Source organism: Microcebus murinus, chromosome 6, assembly GCF_040939455.1.
Source record: "Microcebus murinus isolate Inina chromosome 6, M.murinus_Inina_mat1.0, whole genome shotgun sequence".
Classification (NCBI taxonomy): Eukaryota; Metazoa; Chordata; class Mammalia; order Primates; family Cheirogaleidae; genus Microcebus; species Microcebus murinus.
The window spans coordinates 28,119,244-28,138,355 of record NC_134109.1 but is presented as its reverse complement, the minus strand read 5'-3'; the positions used below and the strand labels follow the sequence as shown (position 1 = coordinate 28,138,355).

Sequence of the window (19,112 nt, the reverse complement as noted above, 5' to 3'; positions counted from 1 at the left end):
TAGAAGTGGAATTGTTGGATCACATAGTAAATCTATGTTTAATTTTTTGGGGAACCTTGAACAAGGTATAAATCTTTAACTTTTTTAGTCTTTCAGTCTCATATGAGAGAATGTACCCTCTCACCCTTTTCTGGGGGTCCACGGGTCTGAGCACAGCTGGAGCCAGGCACTAAAGTCAATGTCCAGGCTGGTCAGCAATGCCAGCCTTGCCTGGAAACAACAGATGGTGAATAGCACAACCTGGGTCAACTAGACAGAGCCTTAGGTTCAGAAATATTTCCTACTGTCAGGATAAATTGGTTTGTTTAACAAGGAGACAATGACCAATATGCCTATTAGAAATCCAGGAATTGAAGTACCCCTTTAAAAAACAGTGTCAATGACTAATAATGTAGCCAGAATTTGGGGATTGGGAAGAATGGATTGAACTGTGTGGACAAAGGAGATTAAGTAGCAGAGGAGGTTATGAACAAATATTTTGGTTACATGTATTGCTTTTGTACTGCTTGAGTTAAAGTTATAAGTGTGCCCATCACCCAGATACTGTACATTGTATATGTTGGGTATGATTTCACCCATCCCCTCCTCCTCCAACAAGTACTCTTAAATACAAGTTTTTGATAACTTTAGGATCATATTATTTGGACTGGGGAAGAATTTCCAGAACTCTAATGAAGAGACTGACTCATTTATAAAACTGTTAACCTAAGCACGACAAAAATTAATTGAATACCAAGAAAGTAGCCTGCCAGATTCTCATGCTAAATTAGCCAGTAATAAAATTCTTTAGATATGCAATCTTGAATGAACTCTATGGTCCAAGTTAAGTGACCTATGATAACCCATCTCATACACAGCACTATGCACCTAAATTGGAGAAACAAAATTGGCATTTAAGAGGATATAAATCCAATGTTAAGTGTGACTCATGGAGAGCCTGGAAAGCCACTTGGTCCTTCCTGAGTCTTTTAAAGATTCCATTATTAAAAGCTGTACACTCCATGACTCATCATGGAAGAGATAAAATGATCCAATTTATTTTATTTGTGTGTGTGGTGTGACTATTCTAAATTGCTAAAATGATTTGTGACCAATGTTTAGTTTGTCAAACCCATAATCCTAGGAAGACAATCAAAGCTTCAGGTACATTTCTGCTACCTGATGGGCCATTTGAACATTTATAGAGGGGTTTTTATTCAATTGTCATTTTCAATACATGCTTTCTAGTTATATAGAAGCTTTCCTATGCAAGAAGGCCAATGCTACAACAGTAGCTAAAATTATTAGGAAATGTGTTTCCTTCTTGGGCTCACTGCTTGAACAGATATTTGTATATACAGTATATTTGCAATAGTCAAAGGTAGAAGCTCCCCAAGTGTCCATAGATAGATGAATGGATAAACAAAATGTGGTATTACATACAACAGAGTGTAATTCAGCCTTATAAAGGAGTAAAATTCTGATATACACTTCAAGTAGATGGATCCACCTTGAAGATATTATGCTAACTGAAGTGAGCCAGACATAAAAGAACAACTATTATATGATTCCGCTTATACAATGTACCTAGAATAGTCAAATTCACAGAGACAGAAAATGTAATAGTGGTTCCCAGGGGGTGAGGGAAGGGACGAATGGGGAGTTATTTTTATTTATTTATTAATTTTGAGACAGAGTCTCACTTTGTTGCCCAGGCTAGAGTGAGTGCCCTGGCGTCAGCCTAGCTCACAGCAACCTCAAACTCCTGGGCTGAAGCAATCCTCCTGCCTCAGCCTCCCAAGTAGCTGGGACTACAGGCATGTGCCATCATGCCCGGCTAATTTTTTCTATACATGTATTAATTGGCCAATTAATTTCTTTCTATTTATAGTAGAGACAGGGTCTCGCTCTTGCTCAGGCTGGTTTTGAACTCCTGACCTCGAGCAATCTGCCTGCCTGGGCCTCCCAGAGTGCTAGAATTACAGGCATGAGCCAAGGGAGTTATTTTTTGATGGGTAAAAAGTTTTGGTTTAGGGCTGGGTGTGGTGGCTCACCCCTGTAATCCTAGCACTCTGGGAGGCTGCTAGGAGGAGTTCAAAACCAGCCTGAGCAAGAGCAAGACTCTGTCTCTACTAAAAATAGAAAGAAATTAATTAGCCAACTAAAAATATAGAGAAAAAATTAGCCAGGCATGGTGGCGCATGCCTGTAGTCCCAGCTACTACGGAGGCTGAGGCAGAAGGATCGCTTGAGCCCAGGAGACTGAGGTTGCTGTGAGCTAGGCTGACGCCAAAGCACTCTAGCCAGGGAAACAGAGTGAGACTCTATCTCGAGAAAAAAAAAAAAAAAAAGAGTTTCCATTGGGGATGATGAAGAAGTTCTGGAGATGTATGGTGGTGAAGGTTATACAACAATGTGAATGTACTTAATGTGACTGAATCATACGCTTAAAAATGGTTACAATGGCCAGGTGCAGCTGCATGAGCCTATAATCCCAGTTACCTGGGAAGCTGAGGTGGGAGGACCCCTTGAGTCCAGGAGTTTGAGGGTGCAGTGAGCTATGATCACATCAGGGCACTCCAACCTGGGGAACAAAGTGAGACCCTATGTCTGGAAAAAAATGCATTTTTAATGGTTAAAATGATACTGCATAAAAAAAGTTTTAAAAGATTTAAATGGCAAATTTTATGATAGTATATGTTACCACAATTAAAAAAAGCCAAAACTCTATTTAATTATAAACAACACTTAGATTTTCTGATAGAAATTCTGGACAAAGCAGAAAATTAAAACAACAGATAATACCCCACAACCTAAGAAACAACAGTTTTGGGTAGTTTTTGACTAGTTTTGTTTAAATGTATTAATATCTTTTTAAAAATTACATATACTTGAAAGGTGGCCTTACTAATACCGTATCAACAGAGGAAAATCATCGAATGGAAATTAAGAGAAATAAATTCACAGCATATAATTGCCCCTTTGAAGAAGAAACTCACAACACAACTACCTCCTTTGCTTGGTTTAATTGAAACACCTGGGGGCTGACTTGTTATTTCTAAGAGTTCTTCCTCAGCCTTGAAGAGCCCTAAGTAGACAATAGGGGTGCGAACTCTCTGCCTCAGTTCCTCCCAGGACCAGATTACAAGGACTCAGATAAAGTCAGCCTCACAGAGAAGAGAGAAAAATAAAGACCACCTGCAACAACTTTGCCACCACTTCCGTTACCAGTTTGTTGAACCAGAGGGAGGAAAAAGCCATTTTTACCTTTTAAAGCTCCACAAACAGCTTTTTCCTCAGCTGCCTGGCACTTTCACTCCTTCATTCAGGTGCCGTGGCCGCTCACTTTCTCTCTCGCTTTCTCACTCTTGTCAGAGAAATGAATAAACTTTTACTTCTGTGCATCCTAATCACTGTATGAGAAATCTTTCTCCAACAGCACAGTGAACTCCTGAGTTACACCTTTTTAATACTGTTCTCTAACCTATTTATTTTTTAATTTCGTGAAAATTTCCTCATCATATATTCTTTGGCTATATCATTTTAAATGGCTACATCTCTTCCATTGTATGACATCACAATTACATTGGTTAAACTAAATGTATATTACTAGTTTGTTTCTAACTTTTCCTCTACTAAAATATGGTAAGTATCCTGCATCCAAATATTTACACACCTTCGTTAAGTTTTACTTACAAGAAATTCCTTGAAGTGGAATTGTGAGTCAAAGAGAATGCATTTTTTCAATGTTTTTACACAGATTTCCTCTAAAAAGGTCATACCAGTTTATGCATCCACCAATATTTGTGTATTTTCCAAATCTTCTTCAACACAGTACATGGAGAGACAAAGCATAATGGTCTGGCACAGTCTTGGCAATCAGATTACAAAGGTATGAATCCCAGCATTTCCACATTCTGTGTGATCTTCAGCAAATCAGTTAGCCTCACTGTGTCTTAATTTATCCAGAGGGTTTTTGTATGGATTAACAACTATTATTTATCTTCTTTAGATCCTGCAACGCCTACGCACAAAATATACCTGAAGTACGGCACAGAATGCATGCAAAATAATTAAAGATGCAAGGAGTTACATGATTAATGACCAGCAGGACAGAGAGCATCTGGAACTAAGTGAAAAGGCTTGTGTTGAGGGCAGTCTTATTGGAAGCAGAGGCAAACACAGGTTTTGTGCACTGGAAGTATATACGTTTCTCTAACAAGGATATGAAACTATGAATGTAAAATCAGGTACAAGGCCTTGGAAGGGGCCTAAAGCTTAAGTCTGATGAAAAATCCACCTCTGGTTGGAATCGATAGGTTACGAAAAAGTGAAAAAAGGTGAGAAGTACACAGCTTGAGAGGGAGATAACATTTGCCTAAATGGAGCAAATGAGAACCCAGTATGAAAAATAATAACTATTACTCTATTTGGCTGTTTTCACACCTGTAAGGAATGAGGCTCAGAGGCCATATAGCTAGTAAGAGGCCAGTGCCCTTAGATGTGAGACTGCGGGGAAAGATAAGCTACACAGAGAACACATGCAAACACCCTGGTGCAGACTTTGAAAGACAAGGCCTCCGGGCTGAGCACGGTGGCTGGCGCCTCTAATCCAGAAACTCTGGGAGGCTGAGACTGGTGGAACACTTGAGGTCAGGAGTTCAAGAACAGCCTGAGCCGGAGTGAACCCGTCTCTACTGAAAATAGGAAAACTTAGGACACTGTGGTTGTTCATGCCTGTAGTCCCAGCTACCTGGGAGGCTGAGGCAGTAGGATGGCTTGAGCCCAGGAGTTTGAGATTGCTGTGAGCTAGGCTAATGCCAGGGCACTCTAGGCCCTAGCTGGCGATGGAGCCAGATTCTGTTTCAACACGCACACGCGCGCACACACACGCAAAAGCCTCTAATTAGTAACAAGTGTGAATTACTCAATAACGTGATAAAATTCAATTCCAGTCCTGTATTCTTCTTAGGCGACTGGGGACTTTGCTACCTGCCACGTTCCTCAAGAGCCAGCACACTCTTGGTGGGCTAATGAGCTTCAGAAAAGCAGCAGCAGGAAGTTGTTTCCCAACCTTAAAGAGCAGGTTTTCGATACAGGAGGCGTTAGGCAAGTTCACGTGTGTCTAGATTTGCTCTTGCTGAGCGGCAGGGCTCTGGCTTTCCCAGCTCAGATTAGCAACTGCTCTGCCCTGCTGGGCACTTAGCCAGCAAACGGGCAGCCCTGGAGGATCTCGTCCACACCGTGTTCTGTTGTTCCTACGTCTGAAATCAAAGCGCAAAATGGTGGCTTCGTCTCTTGCTGTCCTGCGAGCGTCCGGACTGTGCCGAGGGGGCCTGAAAAGTTGGGCGCAGTTGCTGGGGGCTCCACCGCTGAGACTACGTGGACAGATCACTTGGGCTCCTGTCCGTATGGCGGCGACGCTGATCCTGGAGCCCGCGGGCCGCTGCTGCTGGGACGAGCCGGTGCGCATCGTCGTGCGCGGCCTGGCGCCCGAGCAGCCGGTCACGCTGCGCGCGTCCCTGCGCGACGAGAAGGGCGCGCTCTTCCGGGCCCACGCGCGCTACCGCGCCGACGCCGCCGGTCAGCTGGACCTGGCGCGCGCGCCCGCGCTGGGCGGCAGCTTCGCGGGGCTCGAGCCCATGGGGCTGCTCTGGGCCCTGGAGCCCGAGAAGCCCTTGGTGCGGCTGGTGAAGCGCGACATACGCACGCCGTTCGCCGTGGAGCTGGAGGTGCTGGACGGCCACGGGCCCGAGGCCGGGCGGCTGCTGGGCCGGGCGGTGCACGAGCGCGACTTCCTGCCGCCCGGGGTGCGGCGGGAGCCGGTGCGCGCGGGCCGGGTGCGCGCCACGCTCTTCCTGCCGCCAGGTGAGCTGCTGCTGCCCTACTTGTGCAGGTCTCCTGGTCCCACTTCCTCGCGCTTTTACACGGAGGAAGGAGGTGGCTCCCACCATTCTGGAGGTCAGTGTCAAGGAGACAGGAAAGGAAAGCTGGCAGGGTAAGTGGCCCTGGTGCTCCAAGGCTGAGAGGTCCTTCAAATACAGTGCTGTTACAAGACCTTGTAAGGAAAGTTAGAGGACACTTGTAATTTTTAAAATAAAAACCATTGATAGTTTAGTTTTGATTTTTTAGAGTTTTTCAGTTTTGTAACTTTTCTTTCAACTCACAGCGTGTTAAGTAAATTAGCATTTATGGTAGAAGGAAGACCTCTTGCTGTCAACTGCAAATCTGAGATAATTGTATATTTTTACATAAAGAGCAGTCGGCCAATGATAAAATGAAAAGATGCTTGTCATTAGTAATCAAGGAATGCAAAATAAAACTACAAAGTAACTCACATGCCCTGCTAGCTGGAGCCAAAATATTCATCTGGGAAACAGTTTGTCTTTACTTAGAAAATTGAATGTGTCATTCTACTCCTACATGTGTGTCAGGAGACATGTTGTCTATAAGAGCAAAAACAACTGGAAATAGCCCAAATGTCCATCAATAATAGAATTGATGAATAAATTGAAGTATATTTCCAGCAGTCAAAGTGATTGAACTACAGCTACAAGCATCAACATTGATGAATCTCCAAAATAATGTTAAGTGAAACAATCAAACCACAGAACACATTCAATATCATTCCATTTAGATAAAATTCAAAAAATGGGCAAAATAAAATATTATTTAAGGTACACATTTAAGTGCTAATACTGTAAAGAAAATCAAAACAATGATAAAGACAAAATGCAGGATAAGGGAAAAGGAGGAAAGGGGCACATACTTAGGGGCTTTAGTACTAAACTCTTTCTTTCTTTTTTTTCTTTAAGAATTACCACAGTTAAACAAGTCAGTACTGAACTATTTCTTAAACTAGTGTTGGCTAAAAAGCGTTTGCTTTATTATTCTTTAAATTTTATATGTGAAATACAAACATTTTATATAAAGGGGAGAATATCCAGTAAGCGGAATCATACAGAATGAGTATGTAGCTTTTTGAGTCTGTTTCCATTCACTTAACTAAATGCAGAAGGCTAAGTGCATTCTGGTAAGTGAATGCTTTTGAGATTCATTTGTGCTCTTCTATGTATCAGTCCTTTTTGTTTCTTAGTAGTACTCCATTATATGGATGTACAACAGTTTGTTTATTCACTTACCAGTTGAAGGACATTTGGGTTGCTTCCAGTTTTTGGAGATCATGAATAAAGTCACTATACACACTTCCATACAAGTTTTTGCGTGAACACAAGTTTTCATTTCTGTTGGGCAAATACCTAGAAGTGGGATTGTGGTAAGTATATGTTGAACCTCATAAGAAACTTCCAACAGTTTTCCAAAGTGACTGTACCATTTTGCATTCTTGCCAGCATCATATGAGGGTTTCAGTTGCTCTGCATCCTCACCAATATTTGGCATTGTCAGTTTTTGGGGGGGTGGAGTGCAATGTTTTTGTTGTTCTCATTTTCGTAAATTATTTTTAATGTCAAAAGTAATGCATCCTCTTGGTAAAATCTGTGGGGCTTCAAGGCTCTGAATGTAAAGAGGAATGTAGATTTAGCCTGTGTCGCTCTCTGGATGCTTGAAGGCCAGAGGTCTTTCAGCACTTCTGATTGTCAGTAGAAAACTTTGTCATCACCAAGTAGGCAACAAATGGCTTTTGATATCACTGCAAAGTCTCAAGAATAGTTTATTTTGTTTTCTTTCTTCCCAAAAACCTGGGCCTTCCCAAGAATCTGGGCCCTTTCCTGGGATTGTGGACATTTTTGGAGTTGGAGGTGGCCTCCTGGAGTACCGAGCTAGTCTGCTGGCTGGGAAAGGTTTTGCTGTGATGGCTCTGGCTTATTACAACTATGAAGACCTCCCCAAGGGCATTGAGAACCTCCACCTGGAGTACTTTGAAGAAGCTGTCAACTACCTGTGCAACCACCCTCAGGTTAGCTCTTCTCTAAGTTGTATGGGCTACCTGTCAGGTCTCCTTCTCCAGCAGAAGTTGGCTCATTCATGACAGCTATTCCCTACCCCAACACACACTACCTTTTATAGTCATTTCTCATGGACATCTTCTACACAATTCTGTGTTACTGTCATACACTTACTTCCTGCTAGTAAAGATGTTCTTGGTTGTTATTCTCGTATTTTAAATTTCAGTATGTTATAGTATTTCATAATGAGGCCCAAACACATTTGAGAACCCTGGGTTAGACATAGGAAGTACAAGGAGAAAAGAAGGTAATTACTGTCTCTAGAAGGTGCCAGTTTAAGCATTTAACAATCCTCTCTCCCCTGTACTCACTGTTCTATGCACAGGATTAAGGTGTTTTCTGTTTTGTTTTAAGTTTTAAAGGAAGAACGTGGCAGCCAGAGAACCTGAATACTAGGAAATGTCTTGAGGGTTCTAGACTCAGCATATCAGGGGATGAGAAGATAAATCTAGCTTATTATGTAATTCAGTCAGAGCTCAAGGTAGATAGAAGCATTGAAGCTCTTAGAAAAGGTGATAGGGGAGTTGGGTATAGTAGTGTGAGCCTGTAGTCCCAGCTATTTGGGAGACTGAGGCAGGAAGATCACTTGAGCCCAGGAGTTCAAAGCTGTGGTGAGCTGTGATTGTGCTTGTGAATAGCCACTGCACTGTAGCCTAGGACTCTGTTTTGAAAAGAAAAGAAAAGGAAAAGAAAGGTGATAGGGTGTACTGTAGTAGAACCAGCATTTTATATATATATATATAAAATAAGTAAATTTGAGTTTTGATTTTGCCAATTACTAGCTTCATGACTAAGGACCTCTATCTCTTTGATAAATGGGAATGATAATAATATTTAATTCCTAGTACTTTTGTGAGGAATACACGGTTGACACCAGTCAAAGGTGCTATTGCAGAAGCCATAAAACAAAACAAAAAAACTTAATTTGAGAGGTCGATCAAGTGACATTTGTTTATAACATAGAGGGCACTGGTAACCGGGACAAGAGCAGTCCTTGTGGAATACTGCAAACCCTAACTACCCTGGAAGAGATGGGGTAGAGAATGGAAGCTAAGAAAAAGCAACTACAGACAACTTTTCCCACAGATGTTGCTTTAGAGAACTAGGGCTGTATCTAGAGTAGATGGGGCTAAATAATTTGCCAATAAACCATAAGAGATGCTAGAGCATGGAATTACACTCATGGGAATGAGCCAGTAGGGAAGAAAGCTAGCAAGGCAGGGCGGGGGGGGGGGGGGGGGCATGTAATTACAGGAGTGAAGCCCTGGAGAATGAGATCCCAAGTACAAGTAGAGGGGTGGCCTTTGTTAAAAACAGAAATATGTTTATTTTTTTCTTTGTAATTACATCTTGAGGCCTCTGTCAGGAGAATGGCAGGAAACTCTAGCCCTGCCATGCTGGGATTCCAGGAGATTTGGATATGGCTGTTTGCACTGTGCCTTTCACAGGGCATTTTTTATCCTGGCAGATGATGGCCTAAAGCCTAAGTGACATCTGACCAGATGTCTTTAGAGGAAATTTGTTTATTCTTGTTTAATGCTCTCGAGACTCTTATCTGACCTGTGGCCAATTTGTTCCTGCCAAGATAGCCACTTTGTAGGATAGCCCTGACCCAGAAAGAAGTTAGGAGTGTGGGTCAGGAGACACAAAGGAAGCAACATAACAAAACACATGAAATAACAAAAGCAGTTCATTACTTACAGATCTAGACAAAAGAGGACAGTATGCTTCATAGGGCCACCAGGAAGAGGGGAACTGTCTGGGGTGGGGAGCAAGACAGAGAAAGCAGACCTATGGGCCAAGTGCTTTACTGGGGCCCAGGGTGTTACCCAAGCAGGTTTCCTTGGAAGGTTGGGCAGGGCGGTGGTGTGGATTGGCTAGTTTATAGAAAATACTCACAAGGTAGGGAATTTATTTACATGAGTCTGGTGTTGGTTTCAATGTGGTCAGCAGCTGTGAAGTATGTTGGGTTTTGGGTCAGTGGGATGAGGTACAAGTGGGCTATATCACAGACAACCACACACAGGGGAAGTTTTCAGTAGGCCAAAGATGATAGCGTATGACTGGATTTCCAATAACTTATATTGGACTTAAAAATAGATGCTGAGGCAGCAACTATATTCAACAAATTTATGTCAGATGCTTCTTTGGAAATAGGACGGAAGGCAGAGAGTTTGAGTTCATGTGGAAATGGGTAGATTTGGCAGTGAGAAAATGAGAAGTTCCTATCAAATAGTGTCTGTTGTCATCTCAATAAAGCAGGAAGAGCCGGGCGCGGTGGCTCACGCCTGTAATCCTAGCTCTCTGGGAGGCTGAGGAGGGCGGATTGCTCGAGGTCAGGAGTTCGAAACCAGCCTGAGCAAGAGCAAGACCCCGTCTCTACTATAAATAGAAAGAAATTAATTGGCCAACTAATATATATATAAAATTAGCCGGGCATGGTGGCACATGCCTGTAGTCCCAGCTACTCGGGAGGCTGAGGCAGCAGGATCGCTTGAGCCCAGGAGATTGAGGTTGCTGTGAGCTAGGCTGACGCCATGGCACTCACTCTAGCCTGGTCAACAAGCGAGACTCTGTCTCAAAAAAAAAAAAAAAAGAAAGAAAAAGAAATAAAGCAGGAAGAACTGATGACCATACCACTGCAATGCATCCTGGGCAACAGAGCGAGACCACATCCCTACCAAAATAAATAAACAAATAAAGTATAAGGAGCTGAAAGTAAAGGGGAAAGTGGGGGTTAAAGGGAAGAGACAGGAGAGGTATGAAGTAATCTTTTAGAGAAGTGAAAAGCGAACATACCAGTGAAGTGTGGCAGGATTGATGAGCACTGGGGATGCTCATTTGAATTTTGTGATCATGAAATGAAAGTTAGATCCGTTAGCAAAATGTGTATTTTTTCCTCTAGCCATGTTCATTTGTACAAATGCAGGCCTGGAGGAAGTGAATAGGTAGATTTAACCAGAGTTAGCGTTTTTCCAGACCTATATGGTCAAAGTTTGCAATGGAGTGATGATACTGATTCAGCATGAAATCTAAGCTGGAGGAGGTGGGAAGTGAGAACATGACAGAGATACTGAGTGTGAAAAAGTGGTAGCCAGGGTCTCAAGGAGGTGGACACAGGTGTTACCAGAGTGGCTGAACTGAAAGTACTGAAAATGGTGATCAGAAAGTAGAATGCTTGAAGCTGACATTTTGGAGATGATGTACATATTGATGATGACTCAGTTTAGTTATGACAATGGGACTAGGTGGCTCAGATGGGATACAGAAAAAGATCACTAGAGATACGAAGTCAAGGAACTGAGCAGCCAAAGTAATTGATAGATCATCCACATGGTTGTCGCCAAGAATGATGATGGAGAAGTTATAAAAAAGGAGGACATGGGGGGAAGGGCAAGTAAATTTCCAAAGGTTGCAAACTGGGTAAATGGTGGAGCCCAGATTCAGGCTCAGGTTCACTTGACTTCCATGGGTGGACACCACTCACCATGCTATACTGTCCGTTGTCTCATTCTTCTTCCTGTGCCCCTATCCCTTTTCCCAGGTAAAGGGTCCAGGAGTTGGGCTGCTTGGAACTTCCAAAGGGGGTGATCTCTGCCTTTCCATGGCCTCTTTCCTGAAGGGCATCACGGCTGCTGTCATAATCAACGGATCTGTGGCCAATGTCGGGGGAGCCTTACACTACAAGGGCGAGACCTTGCCCCCTGTGGGCGCTAACAAAAATAGAATCAAGGTGACCAAAGATGGCTTTGTAGACATTGTGGATGTCCTGAACAGCCCTTTAGAAGGACCTGACCAGAAGAGCTTCATTCCTGTGGAAAGGGCTGAGAGCACCTTCCTGTTCCTTGTAGGTCAGGATGACCACAACTGGAAGAGTGAGTTCTATGCTCATGAGGCCTCTAAACGCTTAGAGGCCCATGGGAAGGAAAAGCCCCAGATCATCTGTTATCCAGGGGCAGGGCACCATATTGAGCCTCCTTACTTCCCCTTGTGCCGGGCTTCCCTGCACACCTTGGTGGGCAGTCCTGTCATCTGGGGAGGGGAGCCCAGGGCTCATGCCATGGCCCAGGTGGATGCTTGGGAGCAACTCCAGAGTTTCTTCCATAAACACTTGGGTGGTAAAGAGTTCAGGGGGGCCAGGCATGGTGGCTCACGCCTGTAATCCTAGCACTCTGGGAGGCCAAGGCAGGTGGATCATTTGACCTCAAGAGTTCAAGACCATCTTGAGCAGGAGCAAGACCCTGTCTCTACTAAAAATAGAAAGAAATTAATCAGACAGCTAAAAATATATAGAAAAAATTAGCCGGGCATGGTGGCGCATGCCTGTAGTCCCAGCTACTTGGGAGGCTGAGGCAGGAGGATCACTTGAGCCCAGGAATTTGAGATTGCTGTGAAGTAGGCTGACGCCATGGCACTGAAGCCTGGGCAACAAAATGAGACTCTATCTCAAAAAATAAAAATAAAAAAATAAAAAATAAATAAAAATAAAAGAGTTCAGGGGACTCTCTTGAACATATAATTCATTAATTAAAGGTTTGTAGGTTAAGACTCTAATATAGTCTAAGAACATCAGTTAGATTAGTTCACCTAAATGTATTAATATTTTTATAACCTTTTCAAGTTTTTATTCTCTTTTAAAATAATATTACTATTAAAAATAGTTTTCATATAAAAATGATATCAGGAATGGAAAGGGAGCCATATATATAAAACACCTTTGTTAAGTTAGACCTTGGAACAGCCTCCTTCTCCTCCAATACTTAGATTTTTGTCACTACCATCATTCTCATTTCCAAAAGTAACCTTTGTGATGACTGATATGTGTTTTTTCAAATATTATGCTTTAACAAAATGTATATGCTAAATAGCAAAGATTTTTGTTGCATAAATATCATTTTAACAAGAATATTGATTTTACAAAATAAATCAGTGTTGGGAAAAGAACACCTTTTACCTTACACAAACCTTGTGCCACAGCAACACATGGAACTGACAAAGGTTTTATTCCAGGATGGAAAAAAGAATTTGAGGAAGAAAACAGTGCTCCCAGGACACCCATTTTATTGCAGTCATTTAATCCTCACAACCATTCTGTGTGCAAGTAAAAGAATGTGTGCAAGTAAAAGCTCTTGTCCACAACATTTTAAGACAAAAGTAATCTGCCAGAATCAGTGATCCCCATTAACAGTCATTCAGCCAAAGATAAACAAGAAAGACAAAATTAATCTAAAACTTCTCTCCCTAACAATGAAAATTTATATATTTTTATATTGGGCATTATGAACTAGCAAGGTTGTCTTACATAATTAGGTTGTCTTACATAATATCTAAGCAAGGCAATTGATGGTTACATTCTATGGATCATAACATTAAACTTTGTAGTCTAGATATCTTTAAGAAATATTTACAGGCCAGGTGTAGTAGGTCATACCTGTAATCTCAGCACTCTGGGATGCCAAGACAGGGTGATCACTTGAGCTCCTCAGGAGTTGGAGACCAGCCTGAGCAAGAGCGAGACTCCGTCTCTACTAAAAGTAGAAAAGTTGGCCAGGTGTCGTGGCATGCACCTGTAGTCCCAGCTACTTGGGAGGCTAAGGCAGGAGGATCACTTGAGCCCAGGAGTTTGAGGTTGCTGTGAGCTAGGCTGATGCCACAGTACTCTAGCCTGGGCAACAGACCAAGACTCTGTATTAAAAAAAAAAGTTTACACATAAAATTTCAAGACATATTTACAAGTACAGGAAAAGAACCACAGGATTAATAACATGTAAATGTGGCAACTAGGTCCTCCTTTCCCCTTAATATGGATTATGATTTATATCATTTATATCTCTGGTTTTATCACTGAGTTTTATAAATTACTACATTACTGAGCCTGCTGCCTCAGATGCAGATAGCACCCAAAGGAAATATCATCTTGGAAAAAAACTCTTTACTAAGTCTGCTAACTAGCAGCTTGTGGTCTCTGGCTTTGTGTAGTCAGCACTGAAAAAGAAGAAAATTAAAAGCTAAAAATCAGAAGGCTAAGGAAAGATATACAATTGTTTTTTCTACATGAAGGAAATGTGGTGCTTATAGTTATCTGTCTCCACAAACATCTGTGGACTCAGGAATGTGACAGTGGATAGGTGGCTTGCTTCCTTTGCCTTCCTGATTGTGCCTTCGGAAGCACCCAGGCAAGAAAGCCAGACTATTTTAACTAATACTCCCCAAGGTAATTTCTCCGCTGTTTTTTTTTTTGAGACAGAGTCTCGCTTTGTTGCCCAGGCTAGAGTGAGTGCCATGGCGTCAGCCTAGCTCACAGCAACCTCAAACTCCTGGGCTCAAGCAATCCTCCTGCCTCAGCCTCCCAAGTAGCTGGGACTATAGGCATGCGCCACCATGCCCGGCTAATTTTTTCCTCTCTCTATATATATATTAGTTGGCCAATTAATTTCTTTCTATTTTAACTAGAGACGGGGTCTCGCTCTTGCTCAGGCTGGTTTTGAACTCCTGACCTCGAGCAATCCGCCCGCATTGGCCTCCCAGAGTGCTAGGATTACAGGCATGAGCCACTGTGCCTGGCCTACTCCGCTGTTTATCATGCTAGAGGAGTAGGCATCCTCAGAGATTCCAGAGCACAATAATGAGAGAGCCTTAGAACAGAAACAGAAGATTTTTAGGAGTGTGGATGACCATTTCCTGGAGAGTAGGCTCTGCTATGGACACTAGAGGAGCCCTTTTCGTTAATTCCTTCTGAAATAGGGTGGCAGTATAAATAAGAAGGCATTACATTTTAGTGTGAAGATGAAACAGCAGAATAAAAGTATATTAAAAACTTTAGAAAATAAATTTAACAGCTTATTTGAGCAAAGAACAATTCATGAATCAGGCATCACTTGGGACCAGAAGAGGTTGAGAGAGCTCTGCCCAGCAATGTGAGCAGTGAGCTTTCATAGACTGGATACACATGTAGAGAAATCACCTGATTGGCTACAGCGAGGCCTCTCCCTTATTTGGGCATGGTCTTATCAGTAGTCTCCTTGTGATTGGCTAAAGCTTAACTGTTTGTGATTGGCTGAAACCCAACTATTTGTGTTAAAAAGTATACTACAAAAGGTTTTGATTTGTTTACATACTAATGTTACAGTTTGTTGAAATACAGAGACGTCCTGAGGCTATTGGCTTTCTGCTTATTTAATTTAACAAGTTCCATAGGACATTACTACATGAGGATTGAAGACACCCCATCCAATTGGTGGCGGAGTGGGGAGGAATTGAGAAGAAGTGGCATTTTAGATGGGACTTGAGAAATAGGTAGGATTGAAAATGTAGAGTTTATGGAATTTTCTAAGGTAATATGTTTATTGCAGAAAATTTAGAAAATACTGAAAACTATAAATAAGTTAAAAAGCAGGTACCTAAGCTTACTGACTTGCTTCCAAAATGTACTATACGGAGAGGGAGATGAGGAATAACTTTATAATGAAGAAAGGTGACAAACACTACTTTAGCCAGGTGATCAAGGCTGACATCATTAGTGATAAGTCATGTTGATATAATGTCCTAAAAATGATACTTCATATCTGTGGTCTTTTCACCAAAACTCATAACCCCAGTCTACTCATGAGAAAAACAGAAAACTGGGTGCTGGGAATATATTAACAGAAATTCTTTCTAGTATTTTTGTAACTTTTCTATAAACCTGAAACTATTTTAAAATAAAAGGTTTACTTAAATATTTTAAAGAAAGCACAATTAAAATATTGTTATACTGCATTTCCTTTTAGGTTTTTATTTGTATATATGAATGTGTTCATATTTTACTGTGTGTGCAGATATTTTTCCTGCTTTTTGTGAACTTATCATTATGTAATGAACATTTTATTATGCCTTCTAAATGTTGATTTAATATTTCATAACCTATAATTACTTATATGATTTGCTATTTTTGGACTTCTAGGTTTTTAAAAAGGTTAGCTATAATGATTAATGTGATGATTAACTCTGCAAATTCATTTCTGTGTAGATCTCAGATCATTTCCTTAAGATTGTAGAAGAATTTACTTTTAACTCAAGAATAATTAAAGTAGAGAATACAAATTTCTTCATTAAAGATGAAAAATAACTTCTAGGCAGTATGTTTTTTGTCAGCAAGATCGGGTTAAAAGAAAACAAGTTACAAGGTGAATTTATTTCTTAGCAACTCTGTATAGGAAGCTATTGGTTACCAAGCAGCTCACATTTTATTTTTAAAAAGACAAGATTTTTTTCTATTGTTATTAATATAGGATTACACAGTTTACTTTTCAAAGATATAAATGATCCTTTAAATGGTTTGAAACATTGTTTAGATGATTGCATAAATCTGTAAGATTTGTGATTGGTTAGTAAGCCTGTTTCTACTACAGTAGAAATAAATATGCTGATAGGGTTCTTAAATATTAAACACAATGCATATCTTGCCTGATTAATTACCATTTTGACAATGGTGCCTTGCAACTTGGACTTGGTTTTATGGAGTAGGCTATCTCATTGCCAAATCCCACAGTCTTTGGTAAAACATTAATTTTGTTTTCTCTGTAAAGTGAGATTTTTCTCTGTGAGAACTATCACAACTCTTAGTTTTAAAAATGACAGTTGTCCATTTGTCATGAAGACTGTCAGAGCCCATTATAAAGCAAAACAAAGAGAATACAGACATCAACGATGGAATCTATTCAGATTTATGAAGAAGAATTAGCCAACCATTGATTATGAATGAGTATGAGCTCAAAAGTTCAGAGCAAGGTGGAAAGAACTGTTCTTTCTCTCTACCGTAGTATAAATGCTTCTAATATGTCTGATGAGTATGTTTCTTTCCTGAAGATTAAATTATTAATTACATTAAAATCTAACTAGAAAATATGAATGAGTTACAGCTTCTTACAGATAAAATCAGTATCCCTCAGGGTAACGTGGACTGAGTTGGAAGATGCCCAGGGTTGGGAGAATAAGTGTAAAACTGATTTGAATGGCTCTTCCTTTTCTACAAGAAAATGTGAGTCAGGTCTAAAGGTAGAGAGATAATATATGAATCAATATGTGGTTTCATTTCTGTATGTTAGAATTCCACGCTGTCCTTTAGCAACCCCACTGTCTGACTGGGTAAGGTGACTATAGGTTATGTGTATATGATGGGTTACAAAGAACACTTTCCACCAATTAACTTCTGTTCCTGACCTGGGATTTGATTCTTTGTGGCAACATGGATGAGCAAATATACTCTCAGAAGTTCCTTCTGTAACAAACACTGCTCTAAGCAAAAGACCCTTCTCTAGAACTTCTGAGTGGAAAAAGCAGAGGCTCATAGAAGAGAAACTCCCCCAAATACAAATATTTTTCTGCTTCAAAACTATTCTGACAGGAAAAGACCTGTATGAATGTTTGCCCTAGATGTGTAAGCCTCACAAGAATTGAGAAATGTCGGAGGTGGCTTCAAGGAGAGGGGGAAGCTGTTTCCACTAGGACTCTTACTTCAAGAGTATATGGAAGATATAGTCATAGCTATAAATGATAAGATCTTATCTGAAATAATTATAGCTAAGTTTGTATATTTTATGCTTTGGGTATGTTTACAAATATGAAAACAATATCTCATAATCTTAAAGAGATAACTTGATTATATTTTCCTATGCTTTTCCTTTCTTTATCTATTTTGCTTCTAAAAGCAGCCCAGAAACTCACTGAAACTACATTGTGACTAATAAGTAACACTCTTACAAGGTGAAGGTAGAGATAAAAATGCCCAAACTCTGTAACCTTAATATGTGTGAATTAATCTTGCCCTTTCTTTATTAGGAAAAAAGATACTACTGAGGCTGAATGTATTCCTGGATAGGAACTATGTACAGAAAGTTTAAAAGATATAATCCAATCAATTTCAGAAGGTAATCAGTTCAAAAAAACAAAAAATTAAGCCATTTTTAAATAAAAAATAAAAATTTCTAATCAACATAATCTTACACTTATGTGAAAACTTATGTGCTGCTCTTTTTAACAGCAACTTTTTAACAACTTTTTAATAGTCGCTCAGGGAAATTCTCTCAGGAACTAACAGAGTGAGAATTCACTTATTACCAGGAGGATAAGCATGGCACCAAGCCATTCATGAGGAAGCTGCCCCCATGACCAAAACACCTCCCAGTAGGCCCCACCTGCAACATGGTGGATCTAATTTCAGCATGAGGCTTGGAGGGTCAAATATCAAAACTATAGCAGCCATAAAAGGAGGGTTCTCATGCACAAATGCCTGATAGCAAAAATGATCACAAAAGACTCTGCAAAAGCTACAACCTTGCACAAAAGCTATCATAACTTCACACACAAAAATACTTCTATGAGGACATCTGCCCAGCAACTACCTGTTCAATCTTGAACTGGCACTATGTTTATTGATTCTTGTAACCAAAAATAATTATCTCAAAACAATTATGTAATCCTCATTGTTCTTTAAAAAAACTTTGTTTTCCTTTATCCCCCTGAATACACTTTGGCACATGTATTTCCATTGCAATGCCCATTCCCAAATAAATATCATTTTCTTTTAGAGTCTCTCTCTGTTCGTTATTTAGGATGACACTCTGAGGTAAATTTCTAGTTACTACACTATTTAACAGTTCTCCATGAGAAAGATAATACATTTATTATAACAGTTCACTCAAAGAAACAAAATTGATTTAGTTAAGATGTGTTATAAATCCAGAGTCTTTTAAAATTGGTTCATATGAAGATCCAGAAAAAGACTGAATTATGTAACCTACAAAAATTGATATGATGAAATTTTCTGAACAAAGTTTAATGATGTAATATTTTTTCTGATTTTTTTTTTTTGAGACAGGTTCTCACTCTGTTGTCCAGGCTAGAGTACAGTTGTATCATCATAGCTTACTGCAGCCTGGAACTCCTGGGTTCAAGTGACCCTCCTGGGTAGCTGGGCTACAGGCATACACCACCGTGCCTGGCTAAGTTTTCTACTTTTTGGAGAGACGGGGTTGCCCAGGCTGGTCTCAAACTCCTGGCCACAAGTGAACCTCCCTCTTCAGCCGCCCAAAGTGATAAGGATAATAGTGCCACCGTGCCTGTTGGGTGGGGAACCTGTGTGTGGATTAAGGCAAAATGTGGCCTTCCTGGTCCTTAAGTGTGGCCT

The 19,112-nt window shown here is 40.7% G+C and overlaps 1 protein-coding gene across 1 annotated transcript; it reads left to right on the top strand.

Annotated features, from left to right (window-relative positions):
* The first annotated feature begins 4,990 nt into the window (after positions 1–4,990).
* On the top strand, positions 4,991–18,543 carry LOC105858357 (acyl-coenzyme A thioesterase 1). Its single transcript, XM_012741460.3, has 3 exons — positions 4,991–5,846; positions 7,694–7,896; positions 11,490–18,543. Exons 1-3 carry the CDS (start codon positions 5,261–5,263, stop codon positions 12,105–12,107), a joined length of 1,407 nt encoding a protein of 468 aa, XP_012596914.3. The 5' UTR covers positions 4,991–5,260; the 3' UTR covers positions 12,108–18,543.
* Positions 18,544–19,112: the final 569 nt, after the last annotated feature.

Excerpts from the sequence above, each read along its gene's own strand:
- LOC105858357 (XM_012741460.3), top strand. The coding sequence starts at position 5,261 with ATGGTGGCTTCGTCTCTTGCTGTCCTGCGAGCGTCCGGACTGTGCCGA. Across the intron at positions 5,847-7,693 it reads CACGCTCTTCCTGCCGCCAG|AATCTGGGCCCTTTCCTGGG; the intron begins GTGAGCTGCTGC and ends GGCCTTCCCAAG. Across the intron at positions 7,897-11,489 it reads ACCTGTGCAACCACCCTCAG|GTAAAGGGTCCAGGAGTTGG; the intron begins GTTAGCTCTTCT and ends CCCTTTTCCCAG.